We start from the raw sequence: 16,814 nt of genomic DNA, 5'->3' as shown, positions 1-16,814 counted from the left end.
ATCGATGTCGGGCACACCCAAGGGGGATGTGAGCAGCGTGAGCGTGCGGAGAAGGGACGATAGGTATGGGAGGAGGCGTGCTTGAACGAGTGGGATATATGTCGACTAGGTATTAAAGTGCAACCTGCGTAGCTTTGAACCAGGTTGCGGAGCAAGGTAAAGGCGACAGGATATAGTGTGTTAAAGTAGCGTCGCAGCAACGACACCAATTCGCCTCTAATACTGGTAATGGAGGATAATCCTAGGACGAGTCCACTGGTCCCGCTGTAACCATCGCCCTGGGCCGCAGTCGACTTAATACAGTGAGTAGGCCGACGCTCGCAGTGAAGCACCGGGCACGCAAAGGACAGTGTTGACGACAACCCAAGACGTAGCGAGCGCTGCAGTTGGCTTTGAGATCAGTCGCCGGCGTGAGCGCTAAGTCTTTTGGAGGCTGTAAACCTCGTGAAGCATTGAAACGTGATGTTCCTAGTGTATGTATCGAATGGTGCATGAATCGCTTTCGAGCGGCTTCATATCTTGGTTCGCAGGCCTAGCCACTCCTCAGATCCCGTTGGCTGCACCACCTCCAGCTCAGAGTGGGTGGTCCAGGATCAGCAATAGATCTGAGTTGGGCGTCGTAAAAAGTCTCTACGGTGTATCGCATTCCTCTGGTTGATCATTCGCTGACGGCCAAAATCAATTCGCCATGTCCATGATCTTCTCCATGTGCTGCTTATTATTATCACACAAACGCCATCAATTCACGGCCGCGCGCCCAAACAGTTAGTCAATACGCGATACTTGAGGCGCCCCTAGCCGACAATCAGCCCCACGCTAGGATGCCCAGCCATCGTGCTACATCTCCGCGATGCCTTGTGTGTGTGACCTGACGACACTATCTCTCCACAGTTTACGATCCGGTCGAATCGGACCTTGTTTTCTAGTTATAGAGAGTTATTGAGCGCGACAGGCAAGGCGATCTTGACAAGCTGACAACCCGACCAGGCCCCATTGAGTATTGCCAGCATCAAGCCACACCTGGCATGTCAGGGATTGTGAGGCCTGAAGATCCTCACAATCATGACAGCAGCGTCTGGTAGGCCCAGCGATTAACGGCCGGTCAAAGTTTGTTTGAGATGTCATAAGCTCCCATGCACCCTCCCCACAATCGCTACGCCTATCAGCAGGTAGCAGTCCAAGCATTGCGATATACTCCCATTGGTGTGGGCGTTTCTGGCGAAAAGCAAACATGTTCGTCTAAAGCAAGGGCTTTCGCTTTGTAGATTTGGTGCCTTTTGACATTGTAGTGTCGCGCAGTGGACTTTCCCTGCGTGCTGAGGATCTGGTTACTTTGCGGCCGGAGCGGGACGACGGGCACAAAGGCACGCTCCCAAAGCTGGCTCCGAGCGGGTTTCCGCAGTACCCTGACCTTCGGTCCCAACCGAACGCTTTGACAGACTCGAGTGCAAAACCCAACAACAACCTGCCTCTCCTTGCTTTAGACTGCTGTTGAGCATGCTCCATTTACATGATCCTTCAAGGCTTGAGGGAATCTGGACAAGAGTTGGGCAGCACGCTGCTACAGCGCGCGTTCACGATTCACGCAAGTATTGTGGTTCACAACCGGCACATGCCTGTGAATCAAGCTGTCAAGGCCATTTATTCAGCATGATTCGGTGGTAAGTATCATGTCTCGGACCCGCCGTCTTGTCGCGATGTGGATCCTAGTTTCTACTTTCGATCATACGGTCTCCGATTTGGAATCAGTCCTTTCCGAAGTTAATGCCCATGCTGACCAGTGTGATGACGTACCCACAATCATTGTGTAGTATTGTGACCGTCTCGAGGGAGACCAGATGAAGATGGGTCAGATCGTTGTCCCTGCGTTGTGATAGCGGCGCTCTGATGGCTGACGGTCATTAGCCCGTTCTTGCGTATTGAAAACCCGGACGCATGCAGCCGAAGAGGACAGGCGAATGACTTGCATTGTTAGCGGCGTGCTTTAGCTGCGGGGTCACTTCCCGTCTCATTCGTCAGCGACGCAGACAACAGTTGCAGATGGCTGCATGTGCAGCAAGTGTTAATCCATGCTCAAAATACTTCTGGGCTGGAGCTGAGCGATTCGCGAGACTAGCATCTACGAGTCTATCGACGGCGTGCGAGAGAGCGAACGATGGTGCTATTTGACACCCGTCATGACGTCGTCTCTGGCACTCGCGTGAGTATAATATCAGGAGATGATCAGACGTGTATTTGCCTTGGGAGTCACCCGTATCCACTGCAAATGACCTGGGATGAAGTTTGTTGAATGCACAGTGCGACTCCTGCATGTTTGTGGCGGGTTGGACATTGCGCATGCCGGCCTCGTTCCGAAGTTCCGCCTGGGATGCTAGCACGACTTCATTCGCAGCCTTGTACCAAGACTCCATGGTTGGTATTCTCGCATGTGTGATGGATCTGTGGAGGAGTGCCTCACAGCGTCTTTGTAGATCTTTTGTCTCCCCAAACATTTGCCTTTTCCCTTGCCATGGCAAAAGCATGACTCTGTAGGTTTCCCAGCGGATGCATGTGCGGGCGGGTGATCGACTAATTTCGAATGTACGGAACTGTTTGTAGCCGCCGCCTGCGAACACGTATGCGGCGGGGCCTGCTTGACTCTTCCAAGATTGATATGCAGTACAAGTTGCATGCCATGGGCACAGGCTAGCGAACCACACCAAAACAAAACCAGTAGGCGGAAACGACGTGGGTATAGAGATGCTTCTAGTGGGATATAGTGCTGCGAGAGGCTTGGTGGAATGTTTCGGACTTGGAAGCTGAGTCCCGTAGCCGCAGGTATCATGCCCGGGCATCGTTCCTTGGACAGCAGCAGCCTATATCGGAGAGAGTACTGCAATCGGTCTCAGGGTAGTATATGTCTTCTGCTGGACCCTGGAATCATGAGGCTCACAATCCCAAGTGAGAATAGGGTCACGTGAATCGGCAAGAGGCGCGCGGATCATATGTTTCGCCAGCTCCGACGCGGGCGCGCTTTGACGCGTTCGGACTCATTGCATCCAGCATCTATCAAGGAAACATCACGACTTTACTATTCCATCCAGCGCGCGTCCACTATGCACTTAAGAGCCTGAGACTCGCCTGAATTATATTGAATAGCGACTGCTCCCATGTTCAACTTCACTCCTCTTCTAGGCGCGCAGAGCTCCTCGCCAGCGTCGCAGTCATTGCTAGAATTCGATGGAGGCATACAAATCTTGATCGATGTTGGTTGGGACGAGGATTTCAGCGTAGAGAAACTGAAGGAGATTGAGAGGTAGGTGCATAATCTGGCCGCGATTGCAATGTGGATGCCAGTTGAAGTGTGGGCTATCCCCGGGAAACACTGGCAGCAGGTAGCAAAGTCGCTAGGTAGCAGCAATACACTATACATACACGACGACTAATCTCGACACTCCAGACATGTCCCCACCCTGTCCTTCATCCTGCTTACTCACGCGACCACTGCGCATCTCGGCGCCTACGTACACTGTTGCAAGAACTTTCCTCTGTTCACGCGTATACCCGTCTACGCGACAAACCCCGTCATATCTCTCGGCCGCACGCTGCTACAAGACCTGTACGAATCCACGCCGCTTGCATCGTCCATCATCCCCACCGAAGCTCTCAGCGAGTCTGCCTACTCCTTCTCCTCGGCACTCAAGGGCTGCAAGAACCCCAACATCCTTCTGCAAGCGCCCACGTCCCAAGAGATTGCCGACTACTTCGCCCGCATCAACCCCCTCCGATACTCGCAACCGCATCAGCCCATCCCTTCACCGCACTCGCCCCCACTCAATGGCCTCACCATCACTGCATACAGCGCTGGACACACACTGGGAGGTTCAATATGGCACATACAACATGGCATGGAGTCGGTCGTCTATGCCGTCGACTGGAACCAGGCCAGGGAACACGTCCTTTCAGGAGCTGCTTGGCTGGGAGGACCCGGCACCGGCGGCGCTGAAGTCTTGGAACAGCTGCGTCGTCCAACTGCCTTGATCTGCAGCAGCAAGAACACCAGCATGGTAAAGGTGGCCAGGTCGCCCAACAAGCGAGATGAAGCTCTTCTCGAGATGATTCAAGATACTGTGGCCAAGGGTGGAACCGTCTTGATTCCATCAGATTCAAGCGCGCGTATACTTGAACTGGCATATCTGCTTGAGGAGACCTGGGAGCGTGAGGCAGCAGACGCCGAGGGCGGCGGTGCGCTACGAAGTGCAAAGGTCTATCTTGCAAGTCGGACTGGTGGTGCAACGATGCGCTATGTACGGAGTATGTTGGAATGGATGGAGGAGGGCATTGTGAAGGAGTTTGAAGCCAGTGCTGCCGACCAAGACCGAAGGAACAAAAACGGAAAAGAAGAAGACCGAGCCAGAGTCCCGTTCGACTTCAAGCACATAACGTTAGTCGAGCGCAAGACACGTGTGGCTCGTATGCTGGGCGCAGCTGGACCGCGAGTGATATTGGCAAGCGATGCGACGCTCGAGTGGGGATTCTCCAAAGATGCTCTTCGAAGCCTGGCATCTGATGAGAAGAACTTGGTCATACTCACAGAAAGAGCTGGTCAGCTGGGCGCACAAAAGAAAGGTCTCGGTCGGTACCTCTGGGAGTTGTGGAACCAGCGCAATGCATCACCAGGACATGATGCTCCTTCTATTAGTGTGATAGATGCCGCAGGCGATCAAGCACCATTCAGCACGGTACGCGCAGTCGCACTCGAAGGTGATGAAGTCCCGCTTTATCAGCAGTTCCTTGCCGGCCAGAGACAACGTCAGACCACCATGGGCGGCGATAACGCAGCAATGCTCGAAACGTCTGCTGATATCGTTGATGATCGATCATCAACTGAGTCAGAGAGTTCGGAAGGCTCTGGTGACGGATATCGAGGAAAAGCGCTCAATGCAACCGTTGCCCTCCAACACGCGCGAAACAAACTTGGTATGACAGACGCAGAGTTGGGCGTAAATGTACTCATACGTCGGAAGAATGTTTATGACTACGAAGTGCAGGGCAAGAAAGGCAAAGAGAAGATGTTTCCGTTCCAGGCCAAGAAGCGTCGCGCGGACGACTTTGGTGATCTTATTCGACCCGAAGACTTCGCTCGTGCCGAAGAGGAGGACAACACTGCCGGAGAAGCTCTTCGTGGTGAAGGAACAAAGAAGGAGAATGCTGTTGGTCAGAAGAGGAGATGGGATGATTTATTAAACAGCACCGACACTAATAAAGCCAACGCCAACCAAAAGCGCCGGAAAGACAAGGAGGTTCGAGAAGGCGAGGACGAAGAATCGGACAGTGAACCAGAAGACGATCCAGACAAGGTGGAGGGCCCATCGAAAGTCATCATCGAGTCAGAAACTCTGGAGATCCGGTGTCGGATTGCCTTTGTCGACTTCTCGGGTCTGCACGATCGCCGCACGATCCAGCAGCTTATCCCGCTTATCAAACCTCGCAAGCTAATCTTCGTGGGCGGGGAGGAAGGCGAGACTCTTGAGCTCGCCGAAATCAGTCGAATAGCACTGAATGCGAACACCGATTCTGCCAACGCCGTCGATGTCTTCACACCCGCTGTCGGTATCATGATTGACGCCAGTGTCGACACGAATGCGTGGAGTGTCAAGCTCAGCCGCAGCATGGTGCGCAACCTGCGCTGGCAGAATGTTCGTGGCATGGGCGTTGTGGCTATCACTGGCCGCCTCGCAGCTGCAAGCCTTGAGCCCAAGGTTGAGGAAGAAGCGGATACGCCAGCGAAGAAGAAAGCTCGACTCGATGCTCCCGCCGTCCCCGTGTCTAGCGATAAAAACGATGACACACCCGTCCTTGACGTCGTTCCTACTAACATGGCCACTGCCGTTCGATCCGTCGCGCAACCCTTCCATGTCGGTGATCTTCGTCTTGCCGATCTGAGGAAGCTCATGAATGCCAACGGCATGCAAGCCGAGTTCAGAGGCGAAGGTGTACTTGTCATCAACGGTACGGTGGCTGTGAGGAAGACGGCTACTGGTCAGATTGAGATTGATGGAGGGGCTTATGGTAATCTGGATCCAAGGAATAATGACGCTGCAACGTTCTCTAGGGTGAGGAGGCAGATCTACGAGGGTTTGGCTGTAGTCGCTGGAGGATGAAAGTTCAGGGTTACGAATTAAGTGTAATGTTAGGCGTTTTTCACTTGCGGCATGCCCCTCCAATGCAAAAAATGAAGAACGATGTGGAGTTGGGATTGAAGAAGGCATACGCTGTCTCGTATCCTGAAGCGTCTTAACAAAGCTTACATTGAATATCCTCGGAGTACTCTTCAATTCATGTGCACAGTTGAAATAATGTGCTTTCTCGTACCACTCCTCTTATCGTGTACGTCGTCATTCGTTTGCCGAAAGACAATCTAGGTATCAACTGCTTCTTAAGAAGCAAACTAGTTGACTTTTTACCAGAAGTATGTAACGAACACAAAGTAATATAACAGGAGAATTCGCTAGTGGCTATCTGTTTCACCGTCATCCAAGCCCGATCCTCGATTTATGAGCCTGACAAGGACCTCGCTGGCGTCCTCCTCGTTAATCGATAAAACCATTCTATGGAACGGGAGAAGAAGCTGCGCAATCCGATCACCCTTTCTTGCCGCGATGAGCGCGTTCTCGTATGCAAGAAGATTAGATGTACGTCTTCCGCGAATGGCGTTGACTAATTGGCCTTGTGCAATATCTTGTGAGAATTCTCTCACGGATTTACTCAGCTGCTTTCCAGACTCCCTCAAACGCTTCAATATACGTCGGCTATTCGGATCGAAGCTCCCAGCGGAGTAAGGCCCATGAAGATATAGTGTTCGAATAGCTATAGCGTTGGATATATGCCTCAAATCTGCGTAAAGAGCAGGTAGATTGAGAAAGTGCCAGCTCGAACGGTTTGACAACTCTAACACAATATGTACATCAGTTTGTGTGTCTATTGAGGTACTCAAGAAAATCAATCTCACCGTGGCTTGGATCTCTCAACAGATATCCCTCTTCTTGGCTAAATGGTGACGAGTGCTCACAATTTGTAGCCATGGTGTCCCAATGCGCAATCTGGGCTCTTGTCCCAACAAAGATAGTGCCAACACCCTTGGTCATTACCACTCTTTCCGAAATTGACAGTGCGAATAACTGACAGTTCTGCTCCCATTTCGTATATTTCTCGAATTGCTCGGAAATGGCCTGAGCTAAACACTCGATCTGCGCCACGCTGAACTGAGTCTGCCCAATATTAAATGCAATCATGGGTATGTGCCGATTTTGCGCAACGTGTGTATTCAAACGATGGACATTGTCGCATCGTACCTGCCAATCAATGCAATCAAGCTGAGATTGCAATTGCTCTATCGTAAAACGGTCGATTTGGAAGTAAGGTTTATCTCCCTGGAGGATCAGGTGAAAAAAGGTGCTTTGGGAATAGAGCGACCAGTGTTTGAAAGAAGCTGGCCATACTGTGTGTGGAGTACTAACAAGATACAAGTCGTGTAAAGGTGTTGACGAGGCGCCGTACTGAGCTAAGGCCGAATGCCATCGGATTGCGAATTGCAACTGGATTAGGTAAACACTTGTCGACCAGCCTCCTGGTAGAATCCTAATACGATCCATCAATTCTTGATGCTTTTTTCTTTTGTATTCTTTGCGTAATATGTCATGAAGTGTGTCCATGTAGTCTTTGAGATCTGTTTGTAAGATGGCCTGGTTGGCAGGGCCGAATTCCATCATGCTCGAGGTGCTGGAAGTCGTCGACATCGCCAACAGGCTGCGAAAACTTTGCAATATGATGGGCGGCAAGGTGGATAAGGAGAAGAAAAGCGTGAAGCCGAGTGCTTACCAACTTGCAGTTGTGTTCAGCTCACATTGGCGCCTAAGCGACGGACGCCATCTACCTCACAACACGGCTGACAGCATCCAATCAAAGACGATAAGCAAGCCAGCCTCTATTGTTATTGGTTCAATGATGAATCTGTACAACTTTGATAAAGCCTTTGATTTGATTGTACGACGCGAGGTGAAATCGATTCATGCGGGGGACAGGATGCTTCCACTAATGAAGGACACGCGCGTTGGACCGGTGAAACCAGCTGGCGTATGCAAAGTGATAGAACAAAGATCTTACAAGCCCCATCTGTGCCACATAGACCTTACGCGACCATTTGCTACACATCCTACCACCTGTTACTGAGCAAGGTTCAGAACACAACCTTGGTATTCCAAGGTTTGGTTATGTGCTTACCTATGTTTCGGCATCGCCACCGTCGCGATGGCCATGCCTCATCCGGGCCCGATTATTATCTTCCCATCTTCAAGCAAACGGACCTGAATGACTACAACCCTAGCACCTATGAGTGTAAAGCAGTCCCAGCCGACATCGAAGCCATCGAAGCCATACTGTCCTCCCAAACTTCAGACCGTGAAACCAGAGGAATCCGACAAGGAGATCTGTTCGATCACGACGATCACGAATTCTACAGCAGACAGAAAGTCCAAGGATTTCCTCAGCGCGCCTACTCTGATAAATTCTTCCAGTCTTCAGAGCAGAATCCAGAGAAATGGTGCGAAATTGGTGTCACGTTTCGCGGACATGCTTCGGTTGTTATACACGATATTACTGGAGCTGATACAGACAAACCAAAAAAATACTTCGAGTATTTAGGCATTGCAAAAGAGGAGCCCCAAAGCTCTCGCGTGGGGGACATCATACGCCTCCATCTCGCACGAAGGCGTGGGGATAACGAATACGACCTGTGGTTCCACCACCCTCGTACCGACGAAGAGTCCGGCCGGTACTATTCCGTTTGTCGCATTCGAACGACAGATAGGATGATCAAATACAACGCCGGTCTGTCATTTCCTCGGTACTACAAGAAAGTCACAAGTGACTGCGCTACGTTTGCACACAATTTCCTTGTCAAGACGCTCAATTGCGTTTATGCCGAAGGCCATATCGAGAAGAAGAAACTTGATAGTATAGTGAAGAATCTGGTTAAGCATAATCATGTCGCAGAAGGTACTGTAGGGGAGACAGAAGGAGTGTCGCGTCGGAATAAGGTCCTTGGTGACACTGGTGGGACTCTGCTAGAGAGTGGCGGGACTTTGGTAGGGAGTTCTTGAATAATGAATCGAGATAGCAAAACCAGTTGCGCTGCTGTAGCTAGGTCGATTTATATTGTGCGATAGAACAAAAAGATTGGTACATGTGTCTGTACAACTTCTACATTGCATTGCTGAAGTTTTGTTTGTTACCTGTAGGAATGCAGACTTTTTTGGGCAGTTGGGTGCTAAGCAGATAAGATAAGCGTCAGAATTCGGAAAGCAGCACTACTCACGTTCTTTACCCAAAAGAGGGGTAAACCACTGCGCCGCAACTGCACGACTTCCGAATCCAGTCTTCACATTTCCGAGGGCTCGTAGCCTTTGTTATTTGCTAAGATTGACAGCTTACTACAACGGGCACAAAGCCAAGATCGACCAGATATACGATGCCCTCCAGTTCCGAGGAGGCGCAAGCCCTCGGCCACGCAGAGTTTTGGGACGAACGGTATGCAAAGGCTGACAGCGACAAGCCAACGCACGAATGGTTCCGCGCATTCGATGAGCTAGAGCCCTTCTTTAAGAAGCATTTATTCGATAAGGAGAGGGATGAGGGAAAGAATGCCAAAATTCTTCACTTGGGGAGCGGGGACAGCGTAGGTTCTTCCTCACTTCAAGTTTGGAAAGCTGTAGGCTGCACGATAATGTGGACGCAAATATTACCATTCTCTCGGTTCATATGTTGTGAACTGAACTACGAGAACCTCTGTCATTTTTGCGGCTACGTCTTCATAGGGCTGACTCATTGCTAGACCGTCCCATACGATCTTCTAGAGCGAGGCTATACGAATCAGCTCTGTATTGACTTTTCCGCGGTAGTGGTCGATTTGATGAAATCACGACATCCAGATAAAAGTCAGGTTGAATGGAGAGTCGGCGATGTCCGGGATATGAAAGACATCGATAGCAAGTCCGTAGACGTCGCCTTTGACAAAGGCACTCTAGATGCAATGATCTACGGGAGTCCATGGAGTCCACCCGAAGAGGTTATGGATAATAGTGGAAGGTATATCAGTGAGGTGAGTGTATAACAGAAGCCCAGGCATGTGAGCTTGAACACATGCTGATTTTGACAAGGTCTGGCGGGTCTTGAAAGACGACGGCGTGTTTCTTTATATTACCTATCGGCAACCGCACTTTGTCAAACCGATCCTTAATCGCAAGAATGAGTGGGATCTAGACATGGAAATCATGGGTGGAGGCGACAGTTTCCAGTACTTTGGCTTCATTCTCAAGAAGAACACCTCAGGCGCGAACTGAAAACGTAATGTTCGATACTGTAATTGGTAACGACACAAGTACGTGAAAGAGGCATTTGGCATGTCTGAACAATCGCAACAGCAGTATCTCTTGGGTCGAAGTATAGGGATTTCAGTTATTACAAAAACGTATTCCAAGAGAGGTACCTAGGTATACACCACCCCATTCTTATCAGCGCACTGACATAAGAAGCAGTGAGTACGTCTAGAGTTCAAGCCTCTAGGATGTAGTCGGATCCTCTGTAGTGCAACGAAACATGGAGAATGCGGGCAAGACGAGATCCGCTCATCGCACTGTCCATCTCTTTCCTCTTCCAAACTCTGACGCCTCTGAACTACACAGAAGACACCACACCGTCTTACGAGACACGACTAATAATCCGTCCTTGTTTCCCAGGGTGAATACAATCGAAGTGGAACCTTCGAAGGCATTACACCGTGGTGCACGACACAGTCGACTTCCCATCTTTGAATCCCGGCGTGCATACAATTGGTGCACTGCTTTCGAAAACCAGCTCAACACTGCCGTTCTTCGCCCCCGTGAATTGTATGTTGGCAGAAACGTTCGCCGAGTTCAAGCCAAGACCAGCCCCTACTGTGAGGACTTCGGGGGTTATGTTGAAGCCACCGCCTAGACCGAAGTCACTGGACCCTGCTGTAAGCCCGCCTATATCGCGCACGTTAGCTAGAGCGAATTGGAAGGCAATGCGAACAACGTACCTCCGTATGATACGCCGGCTTGCCAGTTAATGCCGCAGCCTACGCCGATGTCGCCAAATGGTGTAAGACTACCCGCAGCTGCGACATTGCCGACTCCGCTGGTTGATGTGACGTTTTTGTCTAGGCTCGTAATGTCAACGTCGTTGGCTCTCCGTTGTTGGTTTGGCGTTGCCGATGCTAGCATTTGCATGGCAAGAAAAGATACGGCGAGTTTAGTAAACATTTTGTCGATGACGTTACACTACAAAGTGCTTGCAAAGAAGGAGAGCCGTTGGATGTTTATAGAGAGGACTGCCGCCAGGCAAGGCTGTGGAAGGTGAACAAGGTTCTATTTGTAGTCGGTGCATATCATGGTTTGATGATCAGGGGCATTGGCATCGTCTCCAGCATCATTTAGGCTATTCGCCAGCTCAGTGCTTCTGATCCAAGTCTTTCTCTATTTCTACTGTGCTACAGCGTGTTCCGGACGATCCGGTAATTGCGATGTCGAGAAAGAACGACCATTCGGACCGGACCCAAGCCCCCTATCGAGCATCGTAGGCCGTATACCGCGTTAGTAAGACTACTCGGCCCCACATGAATCTGGAAACTTTAATTTGACCGTCGCGCTTACGCATACTATACGGATTCTCCTGCGAACAGTTTGGAGGTTTCTACTAGATGGAGTGCGAAGATGCAAGCTGAGTTGAGTCTAAACATCATGACTTCGGCGGGATCTCGGAACTTTTCTCAGAAGCGTTGGGCTGTACTACAGAATCTCACGGGTCCACCCTTGCCGTCAGCACCGCTGACGTAGATCACAGTTCAAACACGGTAGACTAGCTGTGTCAGATTGTGCACAGCCAGATACCGCCACCGTTATATAGGGAATCCCTTCTACTGAGATTGAGCAACGTCCGTCTTGTATCCCACATCGTCAAAGATGCTTACCCAATTAGCTCTTGGCCTGCTCTTAGGAGTAGTGCATTCAGTCGTTGGCAAAGAGTCGTACGCACCCTATCCGACATCGAAGAACGAATCGCATCTCCATACTCATGATGGAGGGTTCACCCCAGACTTCTATCTCTCTGTCACATACGAAAACCACACTGTAGCATGCCAGCATCGCATGTCTGCACTGGTCAATGGCACATCTCCTGGACCTACATTACGTCTCCCAGCAGGAAAGACTAGTTGGGTGCGCGTCTGCAACGATATGGAGGAGTTCAATACAACCATGGTATGACTAATTTCAGACGCTGATGCCTGAGATGACTGCGTCTGACACATATCAGCATTGGCATGGCCTTACCCAACGCACAGCACCTTTCAGTGATGGCTCGCCAGTCAGTCAATGGCCGATTGCACCCAAAAGATGCTTCGACTATGAGATTCACCCTGAATTTGAGGATGCAGGAACCTACTTCTACCATTCTCATATTGGGTTCCAGGCTATCTCTGCCGCTGGGCCGCTGATTATTGATGACTTTGGCATTCCTCCATTCGAGTACGATGAAGAGCGTATTGTCTTCCTCCAGGACTACTTCAACAAGACTGACGAGACGATGGAGCACGGACTCGTTGCGACCCCATTTGTTTGGACTGGCGAGACGAATGCAGTACTTCTGAACGGTATCGGTGTAGCTATCGGTGAAACAGCTGGCCAGGGCAACTGCCAACTGCCGGTGATTGATGTGGAACCCGGAAAGACGTATCGCATGCGCTTTGTTGGTGCGACAGCCATATCCATGGTCTCATTCGGTATCGAGGGCCACTCCGAGCTCGACGTGATCGAGGCAGATGGTCATTATACGAAGCCGTACACTACAGACCATATGATGCTTTCGTCTGGACAACGTTTCGATGCACTTCTTAAGACGAAAACGGTTGAAGAGCTCGGAAATCAGACCGACTACATCATCCAGTTTGAGACCAAAGATCGGCCTGCCATTTATACTGGATTCGGTATCCTGCGCTACCCGAGCAATGGACCAAAGATCACTTCTGCGCCTACAGTAGCCCCTCTAACTCTTACCAACGCCACCTACGACTTCCTTGAATATGCTCTCGAGCCATTGGTACCCAACAACTTTCCCCATGCCTCCGAGGTGACCCGTCGCGTTCACGTGAGCAACGTGCAACTCAGGCAGTCCACCACCATCTGGCAGCTCGATGGCCTGAACTGGACCGAAACAAATCCGGCCAACAGTCCCCCATACCTTGTCGACATTTACAAGAATGGCCCTGCGGCGATGCCAAACTACACCGCAGCCATGGAGAATGGCGGCTGGGACCCTTACACGCTGACTTGGCCTGCCAAACTCGGTGAAGTTATCGAGATTATCTTGGAAAATACGGGTAGTCTCGTGGACAACAACGGCGGCTTCGATTTCCATCCCTTTCACCTGCACGGTGCCCACTTCTACGACTGCGGAAGTGGAAATGGGACTTATGATCCTGTTGAGAACGAGAAGAAACTTGCAAACTACAATCCCGTGCAGCGGGATACGACGAACCTGTACCGTTATCGTTCCAAGGGTACGGCAGGAGACGACGAGGGTTGGCGTTGCTGGAGGTTGCGTGTCCAGGACGCAGGATGCTGGATGCTTCATTGTCATGTGCTTCAGCATATGATCATGGGAATGCAAAGTGTATGGATTATGGGTGAATGGGAAGATATTGCGCGGATTCCGTACTCGGGTGCGCAGGGATATCTGGACTTTGGGGGTACAGCCTATGGAGGACAGGATATCTCGCCTGTTGCCTACCACTGGAACGAGTAAACTGCTCAAGCTAGAGTTCTGCTTCTTCTTAATCTTCTTCTCTTTGGCCTTTAGAATTCATTCTCCTTGCTCTTCTGCCGATTAATTCTATCTTGAATTGTGGGTGCTATACTTGTCCCCATTTCTCCACACAGCTGAATTTGTAGATTACATATGGAAGATAGCCTAACCCTCTTTCTCTTTGAGGCCGCTATCATGAGCCAGAATCAGAATCCGAGTCGGAGCTGTTTGTTGACTCTAGCACGTTTCCACCTAGTAAGAGAGAAAAACGTTAATTCAATGACAACAAGATCATCCTTGCGTAATCAAAGTGCGAGGAAGCAGAGCGTTCAGCTGGATCACACAAGTGTGAACAGGGAAGTAGTCCGAAGCTCTCCCGATACAGTGCTTATGCCGGGGCCTTAGTGTGGAACGCCAGAACACCTGATTGGTGATTGGATCCTACATCCCTGGTGTTCTCGTCGACTTTGGTATAGATATCAATAACCTCCCTTTGTTTTCACGTACGACTATGGTACTTTGAGAATCAGTTCTCCCATCGAGTTCTTTGTCTGTTCTGATATTGTTCCGGGTTCACCGTTAGTGATTCTATTTACGTTCTTCTGTTTTCTGCAGTGTGATATCTCAATACGGTAAAATCAGGGACTTTTGTGGTTAAATAACCAGAACAACATGAGGCTTTTCGTCCGCTCAGCCATATACAAACAGAACATCTGCAGATCAGTAGTTAAGAGGGCGATCACAGGCTGATCCCCGCTGTTGCATGTTTGTGTCTCGGCTCTTGACATGAGCATGGAGGAGCTACTTGCCCTGTTGCTTTCGTTCTTGCCTCGCAGTAGTACCTCATTGATGGGCTTAGAAGAAGAGATCACACTGGTAGCAAATCACTAGAGATGAGGACTAGTTGAGCCTTGCGGTCGAATCTCTCTTTCATACTTTTCTACGGTACATGTACACTGGGACTGCGACAATTCCCAACGATAAGCTCGGGAGGCTGATTTGCATCGTTCGCCTCGATGCCTCGTAGCAGCCTGTAGCAAACAGAGCGGTAGCGAGAGAATGCGCTGCGATTCATGACCAAGCTCTCTGCGGTTGGTATCGAGATGGGCGTATGTTCGGGTGACATGCCTTTGGTGTGAAGCCATGGATATTAAGACCTTTGTTATGATGCTTATCCACGCCACTGCTGCGCAGCCGTCCCAGGGCCGCTAGCTTATACTGGAGGAGCAACTGAGTTGGCCTGGAAGATGGTATAGCTATCGATAGAGTAGCCTGCAGCCTTTCCTTCAAGTCTCACCCTTCTTCTCTCCTTGTGCATCGAAGCCGAGGCTTTCTAATTGACGTATCAGCTCGTTGATTTTGATGACCTTCTCGAACTGCTCTGGGAGCAGCTTGTCGCCCTTGTCTTTCTTGTCCTTCAATTCGCGCGCCTGTCTTAACTTCTTCGTAAGCTTCTTCGCTTCCTTCTCTTTCTCGACCTCGGGGTCGACAACCTTGTCCGCCTCAGGCTTCGCATTCTCCTTCGCCTTGACCTCCACCGACGCTTCCTTTTCCTTCACGTCGGCAGAGGCTCCTTTGCCCTCGTCTTTTCCATCATCCGCTGCGGCTGCAGCCTTTTTCCTAGCTTCTCTCCGTTTGGCATTCTTGTTGGCAGCGGGACTCGATGTGCTAGGATTCTCCTCCTTCTTTACCGCTTCTGCACCCGGCACTCCTGCCTTGCCTCTGTTGCGGAAACCCTCGGCGGTGCGGTTCTTGTAAAGTTCAACATCCTCTGGTGGGCGGTAGCCTGGGCGAACGCGAATCTCTTTGCGCAGGGAGCCGTCGGGGCGGACGGATGCGGGTATGTGACGTTCGCCGGTAGCGGAGGTGGTGATGCCGGCTTTGGAAATTGCAGGAGTTTCTACGGAGGGCATCGTGCTGGTTGCGCTTGCCGTGAGGTGGATTGGAGGTAGGATGCGCCGGAGGACGTTAGGTAGTCACGACAGGCCAAGACGAACCAATCGTTCTAGTGAGACGTCGCCAAGTCGTTGCAGGCGTCGTCCAACAAAGGCGAAAAGTTAAGGCTTTGGGCTGTGGAGAGTGAATCGAATGTCGTGGTGGGGTTGGAGGTAAAGTTCACGTCAAAGCGGAAGGCACGACGCACCAATGAGCGCAGCGGAAATCCCCGTGACGCGAGAGCTTGAATCTTGTCGGCGAACCTCAACCTTTGACACCGTCAGCGAAGCACCTTCACATCACCCTCCACAGTCTACCCAGCCCTCTCGACACGTTCAAAATGTCTGGCGTAAGTGAATTGACCGGCTGACACAACTGAAGGCGCGCTAACGACTCCACGCAGATGCTCGGCAACGTCTACAAGCAAGTCCCTACTCGCGCATACCCTTCGATCCGACGAGACTAACCATCGGCTGCAGCGCGGTCCTCCGCAGCAACACTACCATGTTGTTCGCCGTCTTTGGCTCCGCCTTCGGTCTGCAACTGTAAGCCACAGCATCCGAAGTGGAACTCGGGGAAAGCAGGGGAGCTGACAGTAGCACAGCGCATTCGACACAGGCTCCGAGAAGATCTGGGACAGCATCAACCGCGGCGTATGTCAGGCTGCCACAATGGACGGGGCATCTGCTAACGTGCACCACAGCGTCAATGGAAGGACATCAAGCAGCGATACATGGAGGCCGCCGAGGACGACGAGTAGGATTTCAGCCATACCACAGTTCGAACATGAAATAGACTCTTCTTTACGGTTCTTTGGAGCGAACACTGTACATTGTGGTGTATACTACAGCATGCGAAATATCAAGGCGACATGTTGACCTTTCTCTATATATGGAATTCCGTGATGAGAGCCTCAGCAGCCAAGTGTCTGATGTAACAGCTCGTGTCGCAACGAGCACATTATTTGACTGTCAATGTGATTGTGTTACTGGGCTTAATGGTGAGCCAGAAGCCGACAT

The 16,814-nt window shown here is 50.9% G+C and overlaps 8 protein-coding genes across 8 annotated transcripts; 5 read left to right on the top strand and 3 right to left on the bottom strand.

The window, feature by feature from the left end:
* Positions 1-1,624: 1,624 nt before the first annotated feature.
* On the bottom strand, positions 1,625-2,952 carry CC77DRAFT_359360 (hypothetical protein). The gene has a single exon (XM_018531366.1). The coding sequence runs from the start codon at positions 2,832-2,834 to the stop codon at positions 2,016-2,018; it is 819 nt and encodes a 272-aa protein (XP_018382286.1). The 5' UTR covers positions 2,835-2,952; the 3' UTR covers positions 1,625-2,015.
* Positions 2,953-3,048: 96 nt separating this feature from the next.
* CC77DRAFT_1023628 (hypothetical protein) lies at positions 3,049-6,312 on the top strand. The gene is made up of 2 exons (XM_018525702.1): positions 3,049-3,295; positions 3,440-6,312. Exons 1-2 carry the CDS (start codon positions 3,150-3,152, stop codon positions 6,141-6,143), a joined length of 2,850 nt encoding a protein of 949 aa, XP_018382285.1. The 5' UTR covers positions 3,049-3,149; the 3' UTR covers positions 6,144-6,312.
* Positions 6,313-8,168: 1,856 nt separating this feature from the next.
* On the top strand, positions 8,169-9,235 carry CC77DRAFT_1023627 (hypothetical protein). Its single transcript, XM_018525701.1, has one exon. The coding sequence runs from the start codon at positions 8,265-8,267 to the stop codon at positions 9,138-9,140; it is 876 nt and encodes a 291-aa protein (XP_018382284.1). The 5' UTR covers positions 8,169-8,264; the 3' UTR covers positions 9,141-9,235.
* Positions 9,236-9,363: 128 nt separating this feature from the next.
* CC77DRAFT_1023626 (hypothetical protein) lies at positions 9,364-10,671 on the top strand. Its single transcript, XM_018525700.1, has 4 exons — positions 9,364-9,715; positions 9,872-10,138; positions 10,197-10,521; positions 10,575-10,671. The coding sequence occupies exons 1-3, from the start codon at positions 9,509-9,511 to the stop codon at positions 10,377-10,379; spliced, it is 657 nt and encodes a 218-aa protein (XP_018382283.1). The 5' UTR covers positions 9,364-9,508; the 3' UTR covers positions 10,380-10,521; positions 10,575-10,671.
* On the bottom strand, positions 10,573-11,749 carry CC77DRAFT_1023625 (hypothetical protein). Its single transcript, XM_018525699.1, has 2 exons — positions 11,099-11,749; positions 10,573-11,045 (listed from the first exon to the last, which is right to left on the bottom strand). The coding sequence occupies exons 1-2, from the start codon at positions 11,319-11,321 to the stop codon at positions 10,810-10,812; spliced, it is 459 nt and encodes a 152-aa protein (XP_018382282.1). The 5' UTR covers positions 11,322-11,749; the 3' UTR covers positions 10,573-10,809.
* Positions 11,750-12,001: 252 nt separating this feature from the next.
* On the top strand, positions 12,002-13,848 carry CC77DRAFT_970277 (L-ascorbate oxidase-like protein; the record flags this gene model as incomplete). Its single annotated transcript, XM_018535814.1, has 2 exons — positions 12,002-12,317; positions 12,373-13,848. Coding segments are annotated over exons 1-2 (1,773 nt in total), but the record flags the coding sequence as incomplete, so codon positions are not given.
* A 944-nt stretch (positions 13,849-14,792) lies between these two features.
* Positions 14,793-16,119, bottom strand: CC77DRAFT_358962 (hypothetical protein). The gene is made up of 2 exons (XM_018531362.1): positions 15,211-16,119; positions 14,793-15,100 (listed from the first exon to the last, which is right to left on the bottom strand). The coding sequence occupies exons 1-2, from the start codon at positions 15,771-15,773 to the stop codon at positions 14,932-14,934; spliced, it is 732 nt and encodes a 243-aa protein (XP_018382280.1). The 5' UTR covers positions 15,774-16,119; the 3' UTR covers positions 14,793-14,931.
* On the top strand, positions 15,850-16,614 carry CC77DRAFT_1023624 (ubiquinol-cytochrome c reductase complex 7.3 kda protein-like protein). Its single transcript, XM_018525698.1, has 5 exons — positions 15,850-16,144; positions 16,199-16,218; positions 16,275-16,340; positions 16,400-16,448; positions 16,499-16,614. The coding sequence occupies exons 1-5, from the start codon at positions 16,136-16,138 to the stop codon at positions 16,553-16,555; spliced, it is 201 nt and encodes a 66-aa protein (XP_018382279.1). The 5' UTR covers positions 15,850-16,135; the 3' UTR covers positions 16,556-16,614.
* Positions 16,615-16,814: the final 200 nt, after the last annotated feature.

This window comes from Alternaria alternata (assembly GCF_001642055.1).
Source record: "Alternaria alternata strain SRC1lrK2f unplaced genomic scaffold CC77scaffold_20, whole genome shotgun sequence".
Taxonomy (NCBI): domain Eukaryota; kingdom Fungi; phylum Ascomycota; class Dothideomycetes; order Pleosporales; family Pleosporaceae; genus Alternaria; species Alternaria alternata.
Note: the sequence above shows the minus strand (reverse complement) of the source record. Positions and strands in the feature narration are given on the sequence as shown.

Bases quoted from the DNA above. Each gene is read 5' to 3' on its own strand.
- CC77DRAFT_359360 (XM_018531366.1), bottom strand. From the start codon at position 2,834: ATGCCCGGGCATGATACCTGCGGCTACGGGACTCAGCTTCCAAGTCCG.
- CC77DRAFT_1023628 (XM_018525702.1), top strand. From the start codon at position 3,150: ATGTTCAACTTCACTCCTCTTCTAGGCGCGCAGAGCTCCTCGCCAGCG. The intron at 3,296-3,439 runs GTAGGTGCATAA...TCGACACTCCAG, and splicing joins AAACTGAAGGAGATTGAGAG to ACATGTCCCCACCCTGTCCT.
- CC77DRAFT_1023627 (XM_018525701.1), top strand. From the start codon at position 8,265: ATGTTTCGGCATCGCCACCGTCGCGATGGCCATGCCTCATCCGGGCCC.
- CC77DRAFT_1023626 (XM_018525700.1), top strand. From the start codon at position 9,509: ATGCCCTCCAGTTCCGAGGAGGCGCAAGCCCTCGGCCACGCAGAGTTT. The intron at 9,716-9,871 runs GTAGGTTCTTCC...ACTCATTGCTAG, and splicing joins ACTTGGGGAGCGGGGACAGC to ACCGTCCCATACGATCTTCT. The intron at 10,139-10,196 runs GTGAGTGTATAA...GATTTTGACAAG, and splicing joins GTGGAAGGTATATCAGTGAG to GTCTGGCGGGTCTTGAAAGA.
- CC77DRAFT_1023625 (XM_018525699.1), bottom strand. From the start codon at position 11,321: ATGTTTACTAAACTCGCCGTATCTTTTCTTGCCATGCAAATGCTAGCA. The intron at 11,046-11,098 runs GTACGTTGTTCG...TGCGCGATATAG, and splicing joins AGCCGGCGTATCATACGGAG to GCGGGCTTACAGCAGGGTCC.
- CC77DRAFT_358962 (XM_018531362.1), bottom strand. From the start codon at position 15,773: ATGCCCTCCGTAGAAACTCCTGCAATTTCCAAAGCCGGCATCACCACC. The intron at 15,101-15,210 runs GCTGATACGTCA...ACCATCTTCCAG, and splicing joins AAGGTCATCAAAATCAACGA to GCCAACTCAGTTGCTCCTCC.
- CC77DRAFT_1023624 (XM_018525698.1), top strand. The intron at 16,219-16,274 runs GCAAGTCCCTAC...CATCGGCTGCAG, and splicing joins ATGCTCGGCAACGTCTACAA to CGCGGTCCTCCGCAGCAACA. The intron at 16,341-16,399 runs GTAAGCCACAGC...ACAGTAGCACAG, and splicing joins TCCGCCTTCGGTCTGCAACT to CGCATTCGACACAGGCTCCG.